Below are 14,954 nucleotides of genomic sequence, written 5' to 3' on the forward strand. Positions count from 1 at the left end.
CATCATTTGTGTCACCGCCACTTCATTAAAGGTGTGTGACTTCTTATGAAAAACCTGATTGCAATCAGCGATGGCAATTTTTTATTTTTTTTTTAGATATGTGAGGACGTGTCGCATTGTCAAAGCACGAGCGGAACAGGGCGCGCGCTTGGTACACACCACCACTCCCACCAAAACAAGCTCGCACACACGGAGGCACTTCATCGTCCAACCATCCAGCTTCAACAGCTGGAGGGGGCCCGCCACAGGCGCACGGAGGGACCCGCGTGAGCGCGCTTCGTTCCTCTCTCTCCATCTCTCGCGGTGCGCCTCAACGCGCGCTCTCGAGCAGAGACGGGCTTCTGGGAGCTCGGAGAGCAGACGAGCGGCAGCTGGGGTGAGAGAAAGATGGAGGTGAGGGTCGGGGAGAGACTTCTCTGCTTGGCTGTGCTGTCCAGCCTCTTCTGCGTGGATTCAGTCGTCGGGAAATATGTCAGAGGAATTGTCGACACCAAAGAGGTGAGCGCCTTTTCTTTTTTTGTCTTTTCCTCTTGGATTCATTTTCCTTCCTTTTCCTTGCGGGACTGATCAGAGGGTAACCGACTTGACTGCGTATCCAGGTGTCTTTGAGCTGGGTAGGCGAAGGTGCTACAATCCACCAATAGAGTTGTATTGCATCTGTACACGGCTGTTTATCTCCTCTATGTGAAACCCACTCACTTCTGCCGAGCGTACGCGCGCCATCTGCGTGTGTGTGTGGCGTATATTTCGCCCTTAACGTATCAGTTTTTGCCACCATCGGTGTTCCAGTGAGCGAAATCCCACCAGTCGGCTGCCAGTCAAACCTCAGGCAGTGTTTGCCCATCTTAAATCTACGCACAGCCGTGCCGTGCAGAATTCTGTCGCTTGAGAAATTGCCGTGGTCTTCCTGCGAATTGATTAGATGACCCGTCACAGGTGTGCGTCATGGCTGCTTGCGCGCAGTGTTGTTTTTTATTTTTTTTGTGGTGACCCTTCAGAAACCGGACTCGCCACAATTGGTCTGGGTGTCTGGAGGTGTGTGGTCAGATGCATCAACATGGGCGTCCTGCAAAGATCTGCGAGTTTCGGCTGTGACTGGGCAGCTGGCGCAGGTCTGGCTGGATTCCTCGCGAGTTTGTTGGGACCAAGTTTGACATAAAATGAGCAAAGCTGTAAGGCCGTCTACCATTTTGTTGCGAGTTAAACAAAGGCCACTGCTGACATTCTGGACTGCCACATAAGCTTTAGATTTATTCATTGATGGCTCCTCAGGACATAATGACATGGGGATTATTTTCGAATTTTCAGCCAAATAAGAAAAGTGATTTTAATGTTTGAGTGAAACAATAACATTGTCTTTTAGTCTGAGGAATCAGCTGTACAATCCAGCAACAAATTAAATTGATGTTTAAAAACGTCCATAACAGATCATACAAATATAATAAAAGATGAGAGCAAATGTCCAGTGGCCAAGATGCCTCGTATTGTAAAACGTCTTGCTCTGGTTGATATTTTTTTTTTGAGCTATAAACTACAAAAACAAAAAAAAACAGTATTGAAATCAGTAAATATTTGATTCAAATATATCTAAAAAGAAATGGTGGTGCTTTACTTCCAACGTCAGCTGCAGCTGAAATCTCAGGTTGCCATGGTGGGGCCATTCAGTAACTCACCGTGACAACAGCAGGAGAGTGGGTCTGTGTTGTTTCCCTGTTTGGCTCCAATCTCAATTGGATTAAAGTTCCTGTTGCTGGAGGGTGAAAGGGCATCCACTTTCAAGATCGTCACCAAAACACAATGACTATTTTGCACCAATTTCATCACTCCTCCTCTCCTCCTCTCCCCCTCAGCTCTCACTCTATCGGCACTCTGAGGCAGCACGCTTTAATTATCACTTCTGCTCGCAGGACATCTGCTGCTCACGTTCATTGACCTCTTGTCTTAAGTAAATTTCTAAATGAGTCAAACTGTGATATTGATGTCACCAGTCTGAATTCATGGGATGATGATGGGGATCCAAATGGATCAAATGAACAAGAGGCATTCATCCATCCACCACAGCTGTTGAGATGCCCTTGAACACTGCACTGAATCTGCACCTGCTCCACTGGAGCTGCTCAGTGGCCAAGCAGCAAAAGGTAGCACTGGGCAACTTCCAAGTGTGTGTGCGTGTGTGTTAGAGAAAGTCTCTCTGCCATCTGACAAGAAGGACAGCCATTAACTCTTCCAATACTCTGCAGGAGTGGATACACCACAAATGAATCAACCTGTCTTGATAATGCATGTAAGGCTACAAATAGAGGAGGTTTTTCAGATGCACAAGTAGGCTGCAACTGAGAGAGCGTGTTCATTATCGCATAATTTTCCCAACTGATTGTTGTTTGTCAGCTGTCACACCAAAATCCAAAGAGCTTTTGATCCACTTTAGCACTCATTGTCCTCAACCCATGGGGGCTTCACTTCCACCGTAAGTAAAACTGCAGTTTTAAACTTAGCTAGCACCTTTTTAGCCTTCACTTGATTCTGGAAAGCACTTTTCAGTGCGTCTCTCTCACTTATTTACACGCACAATCAAAGATGGTGGCAGAGCTGCAGAGCAGGGTGTTTCGGCATTTCGGTAACTTTGAGAGGCCAAACAGTGATTAGTATACACGATCACTCCTCCACCTGAGTTACAGCGCTGCCCCTGAAGCTTGCGGCGAGGCTTGTTAATTATCTGCTCTCTTGGAATATGATACATGCCTCAATTCACACCTTCATCTAAAACGGCTCTCTGCTCCCTTCGCCTGCTGCAGGACCTTATTTCAAACATGTCATTTCTAACCGTTGCTGATGGATTCTGTGTTGATGGACTAATGAATTCACTGAGCAGCAGTTTTAGCTTTAATGTGTTTTCAGACAAATTTGCTTTTACTATTAAAAAGTAGGATGAAAAAATCAACATATTAAATGTTGAATGTTTTTTTTTTTTTTTTAAATGGAGATGTGCACTCTATTTCATGCTTTTGTTTTTTTGTTCTAGAAAGCTTTGGGGGGGGGGGGGGGCGGGGTTCTCCTGGTATGCTCCAGAACTGGTTTGGAATATTGACAGCCTGTCTATACAGAGCATTTTAATTTACATCAGGCTGCACCAGATTTGTCATCTCTGGAGACTCAAGACTGTTTTCCTTGTCACTTTATGACGACAGAAAACGAGTCCCCCGAAATAGAGGTCTTGAACTTTAAAGGTGAAGATATGTTTTCAGGGTGGGAAATGATTAGCTTAAGGTTAAGAGGTTAGGTTAGGGTTAAGGAAATGGCAGCTACTGTTATATTTAAACTGTCAATTTTAGTTCTTTCTCTTGGATCTTAAGCTACGTTTTTGTATGCTGCATTGTAGGATGGGTTTCCCTTTTGGGGTGGAAGAACAGATTAGTGGTAAATATGTTTGGATAGCCATGTATAGACTGTCCCAAGATGGTCAAAAGAAACAGGACACCCAGCCCAACTGTACACTTTAGCATGTAAAATAGGATAAAGCCAAGGGGGGGGGGTTGGAATGGGTCGTAGTCTCCAGGAAATCAGATGGTCGATGTCCTCTAACGCCCGAATGTACAGCTTTTTGAGGTGTTAACATGACAGAAAAACACCTCATCAGCCTTAGTTGTGCAGTCCTTCTCCAAGGTCATCTGCTAACTCCACGTCCGCTTTTTCTCAGAGACGCACACTCTTGACTCAAGTCTCGGCTTCAGTTCCTCGATGCTGTAACAGTGGAGGTAGTGCAGGTGGGAGCAGAGCTCTAAACTGACGTGAAATTTAGCACAAAGTGAGAGATGCACTGTTGCAAATTGTGGAGTGGCTGCAAACATACAGGGAGACACAAACATAGTTATGCAAAGCCACTGGTGCGGAAGACTGGTCAACCGCTTTCTTTGGGCTGGTCGATGTGTACAATTAGCCTAAGTGGCTCGTGGACGCGCTGATAAAATGTCCCTTTGAGGGGGCAGTGGTGCAGTAGATTCTAAGGGCAGAGGAAGGACGCTGTTTTGAAGCCAGCTGGGAAAATTTAGAAAATAAATGAAGCTTCTTGCTACTCCTCCAACACCAGAGGACCTCTGAGCAAGGCCGTAAATCCAGCTTCAAGCTCTTGCGTAACTATCCACAGAGATGTAGAAGTTTGCAGGAACTGTTGTTGAACATTTACTAAAGTAAAGTTCTGGTTTGACATTTGGTTGAACTGAGCTATTGCTCAAAAATACAAGCCTGAAATGTCAGCACACAAAGTATTAAAAGTTTAGATTAATTTTGTGTCAAGCTCAGAACTGTAAGTTGTTTCAGTTTGAACAGATTTGCATAAAAATAATGATTCGTGAAGTTTACTGTTGTTTAGACCACCCAAGTGATATTTCAGAGCTGTCAGAACAACTAGTTAAACTTAAGTCCAAATACCATAGCGACCACATTTAGTGTAGGTGACATCTACAAGCAGTTTTATAAAGCATGCAACAGCAGAAAGCTTTCATGACACTTGGCTCACTGGCAGAGCTGACATTATACATTTCAGCTAAGTAAATTTGTAAGGAACAGTTATTGTCTGAAACTTATTCAGAGACCTGTAAATGTATATAACCAGCAGTCAATTATTAACTTAACATTAACAAAGTGCCCTTCTGGGAATAGGCACGGTAGTGGAGAAGGTGGTAGGCTGTCAGATTTTGGCTATAGACAGGTTAAAATGCTTTTTGTCTGGACAGTTAATGAACATTTGTGGATTAGGCGAGAAGAGGCTTAAATCTTTTGTCCTTAGAAATTGAATGCAAGTGAATGAATGTTCTGTTTCTAATTTAGGAATCTGGCACTCCTATTCATCAGCGCACCTCAGGTCAGTGGGCCTTTTCTTCCTCCTGAAGTCAACAGTTCACAACATGAGTGGATGTAAGGGTTGATATATTAACAGTTTTTAATGGCGAATTTTCCTCGGTTTTCTGCTCTTAATAAGATCATAAAGAAAAAAAAAAAAAAGGCCTGATATATCATCCCCCATTCTAATTAATATCACACGTCATTGTAAAACAAGGCAGTTCATAACTCTGAGTTTCACCAAACAAGACCTTAAAAGTCTCTGAAAAGTCTTTCAGTTTGACTTTGACGTACATTTTTAGGAACCTTTCATGAGCAGGAAAACCCAATCAGTTTTCCTTTATTTCTTTTTCATGAGGACATTGTGATTAGACACAGGTGCTGCATGTGACGAGGTGTTTCCATATGCTTGCTTTAATGTCTTTGTATGTGTATGTGTGTCCACAAAATCTTGATTGCACAACGAAACCCACAGCAGACAGAAAGGGACAAATGTGAGTGTGTCTCTGTGAGTGTGTTTATGCATTGCGACGTTGTGTAACCCTGACTAATGAATCATTGAGAAGCCCAGTGGTCCAGGGGTGACATGACTAGCTGATTGGTAATTAATTGTTAATGAGGCTTAGCAAGCAAACATGGATCTGGTGGGAATGAGAGGGGAAAAAAAAAAAAAAAAAGGCAGAAAGCCACAGATATAAAAGGACAGAAACTGTGAGGCTTGAACCAAGAAATGAAAGCAGAAGACACTGCGCTGCTGAATTGACCAGATACTGCATCAAGGCACAGTACTTGATTTATGGGGTATGTGCATACACACGCGCATGTGCAACCATAGTGCACACACACTTTGAGGGGTGGCTGAGTGACTCTGCATCACAATGCAGTGGCCTTGGGGGAAAAGAGGGCTAAAAGGGGATTAAGGTAGACACTTCATCCACTGTTGCTGCTCTCCTGGGACACACATGGATACACACAGGGCTACATTAGGCTAACTAGTGGCTGCTTATTTTAGCTGGTGAAATGCCTGAACCTCCTTAGTAGCCCATTTTAAATAAGGAGGACGGCTGACGTGCACCAAATTCAAAATATATAATGAAACAAGTTTTGGTCATGTGCCACCAGCTATCGAACCCCATATAAGCTTGCCGATGTCGTCATGGTTTCATCAGATATGACAGTGGATTTAAAGCTTCCATGATTAACTTTTTTTATTCTAAAGGGTTTCAATTTTTACTTTTTTTCCCACCATCTATTAGTCTTTTTTTCATTATACTATTTTCATTGTTTGGCCTATATGTTGTCAGAAAACTGTGAAAAATGTGAGTAATATTTGCTTAAAAGAGACTCGACTGGCTTAAGCGGGTATAGAAAATGGATTGATGGATGGAAAAGACTCGACTGTCAAGATGGTCAACAAAATTATTTTCAGTAACTCCAACAGGGCTGCAGCTGTCACAATCATGAGATGGTTGGTTGATGGTTAGTTGCCATACAAATGTTTGCAATCGAATAAAAAAAACCGTTGATTTGTTATTTAAATTGATTTTGATGCCACCTAAATGTAATACAGTAGTGATTTCATAATGTATGTAGAAGAGTTATGTATTGGCACTGGAAACTGAAAGGGCACATGAATTAAAGAGACATTCCCCATTTCAGTTTGAGCTTTGTAAACATAAATCGCACAGCGCTGGAAGGACAGCAATTATAATTGTACTCCTGTGGCTGCCATGAGGTGGGTGAGATGGTGGATCTGTATTTATTTTTTTTATCTTTCATTGTATTGAGCCACCACCTTTTTCTTGTAAATCACCTCTTCTAGGTAATTGGATGCTCCTTTTCCCCCAAATGGTACTGTGGTGTTCAGTGTCGCCGCTAAATCAAGTCAACAGATCCTCATCATAAGGCACTCGGCTGAATATTAAAAATGAGGTGCCTTGAGATAAACTGTTGGGGGCGCCAGTTCTCAGCTCAGCTGTCATTGAAATGTGGAAGAACCTTTTTTTTTTTTTTTTTTTTCTTTTTTAATAACTCAAACTATGTGAGTATGTAATAATTACAGCAAGCCTTGCTTCATCTGATTTCACAATCAATGTTTTTATTTATTTTATCCTTTAGTTCATAAAATTTTAGACGAAGCAAGTATTTTGGAATATAATGATCTAAAACGACAAGATAAGGATAAGTGACTCGACTTGTCTTGTATTTATTATCACTTGAGAAAATCTCTACAGTAGTATTATTATTATGTATAATAATCAGTGCATGTTACGGACAAAAAAAATATGGATTCATCTTATTTTGCTCATTTATTTATTTCAGCTCTCACCCAGTCGAGGCAAATTTAGAAAGATATTTGTTGTTAGTCCACGTTCAGCCCCTTAGGCAGTTGGAGAGATGCCCTTTCCTGTTTCAACATGTCAGTGCCCAGTACACGAAGACGGGTTCAAAAAGAAACGGCTCTTTGAGTTTGTTGTAGAAATACATAACTGGTCTGCACAGACCCTGACCTCAGCCCCGTCAAACACCTTCTGGGATGAAGTGGAAGGCTGATTGCATGCTGGGCCTTATCGTCTGACATCAGTGCCTGACCTCACTGAAGCTCCTGCAGCACAAATCCCTGCAGCCGGGTTCCAAAAAATCTTGTTCAAAGCCTTTTTCGAAGAGTGGCAGCTCTACCAGCAGCATATTAATGCCCAAGGCTTAGGAGGGAAGTTTTCCACAGATTTGTCCTGGGCTTTACATACTTTTGACCATGTAGTGCATCTTTTGTGTTTGTCTGTCTCCTTTCTTGTAGTATTCCATTTCTAAATATTTAGATTCAGTGTCTTATCGATCAATGATCTTTTTTATGTCCTCAGTCTACAGCTTTTACTGAAATTCAGATAAGAATAAACCTTTGTAAAATAATTGGAATTGCTGTTAATTTTGCTAAATTGGGTTTATTTCTTAATCTGTTGGTTGATGAAGTAGCTCATTCGTTTGCATTCAATATAGAAATTAGTGTGTTAACCACTCGATTGACTGAATTTGGCCTCTTTTATGTGTGCGAGGAGCTTGGAGAATTAGCTCATAAGAGAGAAGTCTGACTAATTATCTGCTTTTTGAAATCATTGCTCAGAACTGTGTGCTGCTGCTGGGTTATTGAGTGGAAAATCTGAAGGACAATTACATGAGAGCCGGACAAAATAAAAGTGGTTGTGTGTCTTTGAATGAAGGCTTGTCCTTTTGATGTTTCTATGGCAGCTGCAAATAAAGGCATGCTGTAGTTGCTATGGCACTAAAAGGGGTTGGCAAGAGGTGTTGGTTAAAGTACACGGTGTGTGTGCGGATCAGTGTGGCATGCATGTTTCAGATCAGCCATGGCGTGCTTATATGTGTGTGTCAGATATTTGTTGGTATGTGTGTTTTTCATACAAAGGGGTCTTTCACTGTCCTGGCCTGTGGTGAGCTAAATGATACCCCCCTCATTCCCACCTTTTCAACCTCAACTACCCCTCTCAGCTCACCCCAGGGATTCATCTCTGGGTCAGTGCTTCCCCCTGCTGCCTTGGTTGCCATGGTTACAGCTTTAAGCGTCACCCAGGACGATGCACAGAGGTGGGCGTGAGTCTCTGACTTTTTGCCATGAATTATAACGCCGAGGCTCCGGGGCCAGCTGGCAGTAGCTGAAATATGGCTGCGATTTTGTTTCCTGTGATATATGGAGGCAGCAGTGCCGGCCCCGCTACACTGCTATGGATGCACTTTATTTCTCGGCACAGAAATTACTGTGCTTGTTTATGTAGGGAGAACGCTGGGCACAGGTAATTACAGTATAATGGTGCATGGGGAGTTTAGTTGGTTGGTTGGAGATCAAAAGCCCATAGTATCAAACCTTAAAGCCTATTTTTAATAAGTGGGACGTCCAGTCCTTGGGCAGGCTGAAACTGATTCAAAATATAGCATGAAACAAGTTTTGGTCATGTTTTTGATTTTTGTGCTTCAAAATGTGAAGAGTACAGTTGATTTTTAAAGTGAAGTGACCATAATTTAGAAGATAATTCTACAATAGGTCAATGTAAAATCATATGAGCATGTAAGAAACTTCTACCTCTGTGATTTAATATTTTCTTGTCTTCTAAAACAATTTATAACAATTTTATTTCTCTTCAGATGAGAAATAAATGCATCTACCTGTTCTGTTTTTCATGAATGATTATTGATGTGATAGATTCTATGATTTATAGAACATGCACCAATGTGTTGGAGCTTAGTACTGTAACACGTTCCAACTCTCAAATAGTAAAATTTGCCTCTGAGGTTTTGGTCCTTACTTCCTCTAATTGACCAGTTCATAATGACTGACAATATGCAGAGTTTCTATCTGATTTGATGTGTATCTACAGTCATGGATTACAATACGATTCAGGAACAATTGTTTTTTTTTTATCAAAACCATTTGGTTTTATTCAGTGATTATATTTGAATACATATTATTACCATTTGATTAAACATGTTCATTTTGAGTTCTAATTCACATCACTAAATCTTTACACCCCTAAAGAAAAACCATTCACAGATTCATTAACTCTTCAGGAGAAATATTAACAAATTGGATTTTATTCAAATTCCTAACAAAGTTGATATTAAAGGGGAAGTTCCTTAAAATAAGGTCCAGGTTTAAAAAAACCGAACTTCCCCTTTAAAGGGGACATGTGCAAAATGCAGTTGTTATATTTTTCTTTTTAAACATAACCCCATGTCCGCTGTTTGTCTAAACACGCTCAAGATATAAGATATATATATATATACACCCGCAGTATCTGTTATCTTTTTCTCCTCGAGGTATCCGATATAGTTTTCAGTTGAGCCAGCTGCTTTTTCAGTTGAGTCATAACCACCAGCAATGTAACCCATTCCACCACCCTCTGACAACACTCCATAGCCTTGTCACTTCAAACCAATCTATTGGAACGGGTCTGATTCATACTTCTTTTTCTGCAGCTTTTGAAAAAGATTGCTTAAGATTTGCTTCACTTGCAAGTGGAAGCATGGCTCGGGTGCGCCATAGTTTATGTCCACACCTCTGCTAAGTCTAAAATGTCTCAGCTGTAAGCAAATCAAAGTTCTGTTGTTGGCAACAAGAGCAAAAATGAGAAGAATCTATTATCACCTCATTATCCGGTCATCTTAGAAACTGAAGATGTGAATTTCTTTCATATTTGACCAACATTACCCAACACAGCAAATAGGAAAACCTGTGTAGATTTGTGTCACAACATTCAGTTAAAGTGGCCAAAATTGCCATCTATTTCCTTCTATTTCTCTGCCTGTATTTGCTCAGATGTGCTGTATTTTAATACAGCTACATTCCCAGTGAAGCAGTTCTCATTTACATATTTGTCTGTTTCTGGATAACAGTACAAGCCCACACACTGACTGAGAATTGGCTCATTAAGATTAATATTAGCCACTATATGTTATTACAACATGCCGTCCACCGCTGGAACTGCTAAGGTTCTTCTTTTTTCGACAGTGAAGCATTCTGCCACAAGTCACCATTAAAGAGTAATAAGGAAATTGTGGGTTCCCTTGTGCTCAAACGTGGTCATAATGAATGGACAATGTTTACCAGAAATCAGGTTTTTGATGATGGAAGCCTGGTAAAGGTTGTTTTCTTTTTTCTTTTTCTTTGTTTTTACCTTTATGCTTTGGGTATTAATACAATAAAACATGAGGATGGTATTTTTTAAGCTGCTGATTTTAAACAAAACTCAAATAGTTTTACTGATACACAACTTCTTGTGGTGTTTTCTTTGATTTTCCTACTTGGAGATCTAAAAATAAAGTTGCCAGTGAATGCAGGATAACAGCAGAGAGCTATGGACTGAAAAATGAGAGAAATTAAAAGTCAATCTACTGATTTTTATTTTATTTTTTAAAATTATTTATTTATTTGTTTATTTTATTATAATTTTTTTCCACAGGTTTTGTTCAGAAGCATTAATAACTCCCACACAACCAAGTTTATGGCGCATTGGTGGATTTTATGTAAAAGTGCATATGTGTGTGTAATGGCAATTTATTTTTATTTTTTTATTTTATTTTATTTATTTATTTATTTATTTTTTTGTTGTTTTTGTAGGAATCACATTTGTTCTATTATTGGCTGGCGTCTACACACCCTCTGCCCAAAGATTACAGATTTCAAATGTCCTGTACGCAGCAAAATAAGAAGAAATACCAACAGAGTATATCTGCAGTGAAGTACACCAACACTAACCTTTAAGGCGATTAAGACATACCGGGAAGGGATGCATTTGGTCTGAGTCTATATGTTGTTTTTTCTATGGTGTAAGTATTCTGCTCCAGTTGAAATTGTTACACCTGGTTCAGTAGTACAAAATACTAAAAGGAATGTTGGAGAGACTGTAAATGGCTGTATTTCTTTGCAGCACAGCAAACCGAGCTCAGGGTGTTTAGATAAAGGGTAAGTCAATAATAATTGAGTCGGCTGCCCTGCTAATGAGTTTGAGCTGCGCAGTCATGTGCAGCTCTTCATCACACAGCTTACTGTGCCAGGTCGTCCTTGTTCCACTAAGTTTGCAATAAAGCAGAAAATGACCTTGTCACCTGAAAAACTGGAATCAGCCCAGACTTCTGTGACCATGTTTTGCACCTGCGTTAAAATGTTGTCCTAGAAAATACAGTACAGCAGAACCTCAATATTTGCTGAGCAATAACAGTGAAAATGTTTTCTTGACAATAATATGCGCACGTGCAACTCTTACAGTCCCACATGCAGCTTTAGAAACATGGCTCCAAAGTTAAAATGTCAAGTATGTTCAGGAGATTTTTTTCCATATCTAGTTTTGGCTACGGATGCACTTTACAAACGATATTTGCTCAGCTAGTTTGGACTACGTGTCTCTGCCAGCTTCAAACAAGCACCGAGCCTGCTGCTGCTGCAAATCCAGGCTGTTTCCAAAGAGCTGCAGGAGCGATGCAGCTGTTGCCACCTTCAGCAGCTGCAAGCAAGCTGCCAAAGCTCTCAGCAATCGCATGCGTTATCTTCTACTTATTCTTTTGCCATTTTGTAATGCAAATTAGAGACTTGTTTAATATCCAATGATCTTGATCAGTTGCTGTACTGTCTTGGTATGCAACTAGAGATTTGAACCATTTTTGACTGATAAAATGTAACGAAAAATTTAACTGAAAGTTAAGCATGTCCATCATGATTTTTCCAAGGCCTCTTGTAAGTTTAGCTTCTTTAGGATTTTCTTGCTCAACAAGCAGACCCCAAAGGGTTTTCTCTTTATGATCAAACAAGACAAACATTTCGGAAGCTCAAATTACAGAAATTCTTTTAGAGCTCAACATCTCATAAGCTCTGAAATGTTAAGTTTACTACAAACCTTCAGAATTCTATCAGTCTATCTTTTACATTGTAATTATTAGACGGATGTTATTTGCTAAATTAGATTAGGTGTTACTACTTCTTAACTCATTGGCTGCCAGCCATTTTCAGTGAAGAGAGAGCCATACTGCCAAGTGTTTTACAGTATTTTGACTGATTTTCCAAGACCCACAGAAAAGTGTGTCTTATGACTATGTACACACCGAAATTACCAAACGAAAGAGTAGACTCTCTTCTTTCATCAGGAAAAAAAAGTTTGTTTCTACCATTTTCAGTCCTTTAGTAATAGACAGTAGAACATAGGTTGGTTTCACCAAAAACAGCTGTTTGACCAAAATAACTGAGAAAACACGCTTGTTTTTTTTTGTGCAAAGTGGCACTGCTGCCACCTAGCGGGTAATTTTGCCAGTATATTCTCTGTTCAGTGTTTACAAGCCTAAGATTTAGTGACAAACTCCGCTAGATTGTCCCCCAGCCCGCTCCGTTAAAAAACGCAATTGACGTCTATAGACGTCTTTGACAGTAAACGTTTTTTTTTTTTTTAAATTGACGTCTATACGTCTATAGAAAGAGTTAATGATCTGATGTCTCAGTCTGGTTCAGAACCCTTCATTTATTCTCTCTACCTCGGTTGGGCCCACTCATACCGGGCAGAGATCCAGGTACAGAAGTGTGTGTAAACAGCATATACTATCAGTGATGTGGTGTTAGTGCTGTGTTCAGCACTGTGATCCATATCTACAGAATGTGTCTGCCCACAGCTGTATAGAATATATGTATGTATAGAGAGAGACCACCAGTGACAGATCTGCCATGCCAACACTGCTGCAGCGCCTTATGTAATCTCACTGAAGTACACTATCAGCACTATTATCTGGCCTCATACTGCCAAGCTGATGGCGGAATGATATTAAGGATGGACAGTGCTTTTTCTTTTGTTTATTAATGTGCTCAGCAGCCTCTTAATCCTCTTTTTGTTTACTTTCTCTACAAGTTTAACCTCGTGGCACAACTTTCCCTACTTGTTCTTGATATTTTCTTCCACAAACTTCTTTTATGATGGCTTTTTATTATTTTGTTTTGCTTCAATGTCCCTGAAACTCTTCTCTGCTGTTATAACTCCCTTTCCCACTCTACCTCTTCTTTTATAGTCCTTTTAATGTCTTCACCAACTCTCATTTCTTCTCTGGAGCTCCTCCTATAAATCTTTTACCCTCATAAGTGTCTCTAAAACCTTTTCTCCAGTCGCGGATTGAAGAATTTCTTAAGAGGATTTGATAGATTTTCATGAAATTTGAATGCGTGATTTGTTGGAGTCACTTTTGTCGTATTTTAACTGTTGATTTAAGTGTGTGTTCACATGACTTTAGAAAAAACATGATCGTGTGAGTCTAACTAAAACTGGACTTTTGAAGTGAATATTAGTCTGAAGGAAATCAAACAAAATCGAGCTTCTCCAATCCAGGCTGACGCAAGATAATACGGTTGGGGGTCAATCTCCCATAATTATATGCTCCACTAGACTCAAAAAGGGCCTAGGTGCTCCTTACATGCTCCTCTAAAGTGTTTGTTAATACAACTGAATTATGAATAAAACTGCTCTTATTCACACATTTTTCTGTTCGGCCAAATGCATCAGAAAATGTGACAGAAAATCTGCCCTGTACGTCACACAGTAACTCGATACCTGCTCCCGCAAATGTAAACTGGGACAAGGCCGGTGGCCCAGTTAAATGGCCCGGTCGAGCTGCGACCGTAGCTTGACTGAACACGTGCAGGTACCTGTACTGCCTATCAGAGCTGACTGTGACTTTAATTAGGCGGTTATTTAGATGAGCATCAAAATTTGTGTAATTTTTTTATTTTATAATTTTTCTGAGCAAACACCTTAGACCTCTTTTCTACTTTTCCCTCATCAGAGAATATTTCAATTTTGGACAAAATCAGGAGTTGCAGCAACATTTCCCTTGAACAGTTTCAGTGATAGTCAGCGAAGATGACATCGACGAATAATCTGAAATAACTCTCAGCTGTATACTTCTAGTTTTGATTACAGCCTTCTCTTGAAAATGATTCTGTCAGGGTCCCAGCTAGCTCACCTGGTTTGGCTGGCACCGCAGGCACAAAGCTGATAGTCCTTGTTGCAGAAGTTTTTTTTTATTTTTATTTTTTAACAAAAGTCTTTCTTTATCTAAAGCCGTCTAAATTTCAGGGTAAACTAATTAACTAATTGTTAGAGGGGACAAATATAAAACAGCCTTGTGAACTTGCAAATATGATGACTTTCTGGTCTGCCTCAGCTGAACTGTCTGTTTAGTACTTATTAGCAGATTGCTACCACATAAAACGAAAAGATAATTTGCACGGTAAACAATTGTGTGTGGTAAACATTGGCACGTTAGCATCGTTATCGAGAGCATTTTGGCACGTTTACATCCTCATGTAGCTCAGCACTGCTGTGCCTACAGACAGTCTTAAAGAACCACAAGTGTGGCTTTCGATTCATGTTTCTTCTTTTCTTTATCCACATGTTAATTGTTTGTCCCCTCCCCCCGTTTCTATAGGACTGGGTTTTTCTGACACGCTTCTGCTTTCTCACTGACTTTGGGCGGCTGGATTTCCGATTCCGCTATCCAAAGGTAGGATACCCAACACCATTTTCTTTTCAGATCATGAGTTTATTTCTTAAAAGCCTGATTTACAATTCTGTCTC

The 14,954-nt window shown here is 40.3% G+C and overlaps 1 protein-coding gene across 1 annotated transcript in view; it reads left to right on the top strand.

The window, feature by feature from the left end:
- The first annotated feature begins 184 nt into the window (after positions 1–184).
- The window catches only part of tmem145 (transmembrane protein 145), a 41,184-nt gene continuing 26,414 nt past the window's right edge, over positions 185–14,954 (top strand). The window contains exons 1-2 of the mRNA XM_075465972.1: positions 185–498; positions 14,806–14,880. Of these exons, the coding sequence (XP_075322087.1) occupies positions 388–498; positions 14,806–14,880 (186 nt within the window). The 5' untranslated portion in view covers positions 185–387. The remainder of the gene's footprint in view (positions 499–14,805; positions 14,881–14,954) is intronic.

Source organism: Odontesthes bonariensis, chromosome 5 (assembly GCF_027942865.1).
Source record: "Odontesthes bonariensis isolate fOdoBon6 chromosome 5, fOdoBon6.hap1, whole genome shotgun sequence".
NCBI lineage: Eukaryota > Metazoa > Chordata > Actinopteri > Atheriniformes > Atherinopsidae > Odontesthes > Odontesthes bonariensis.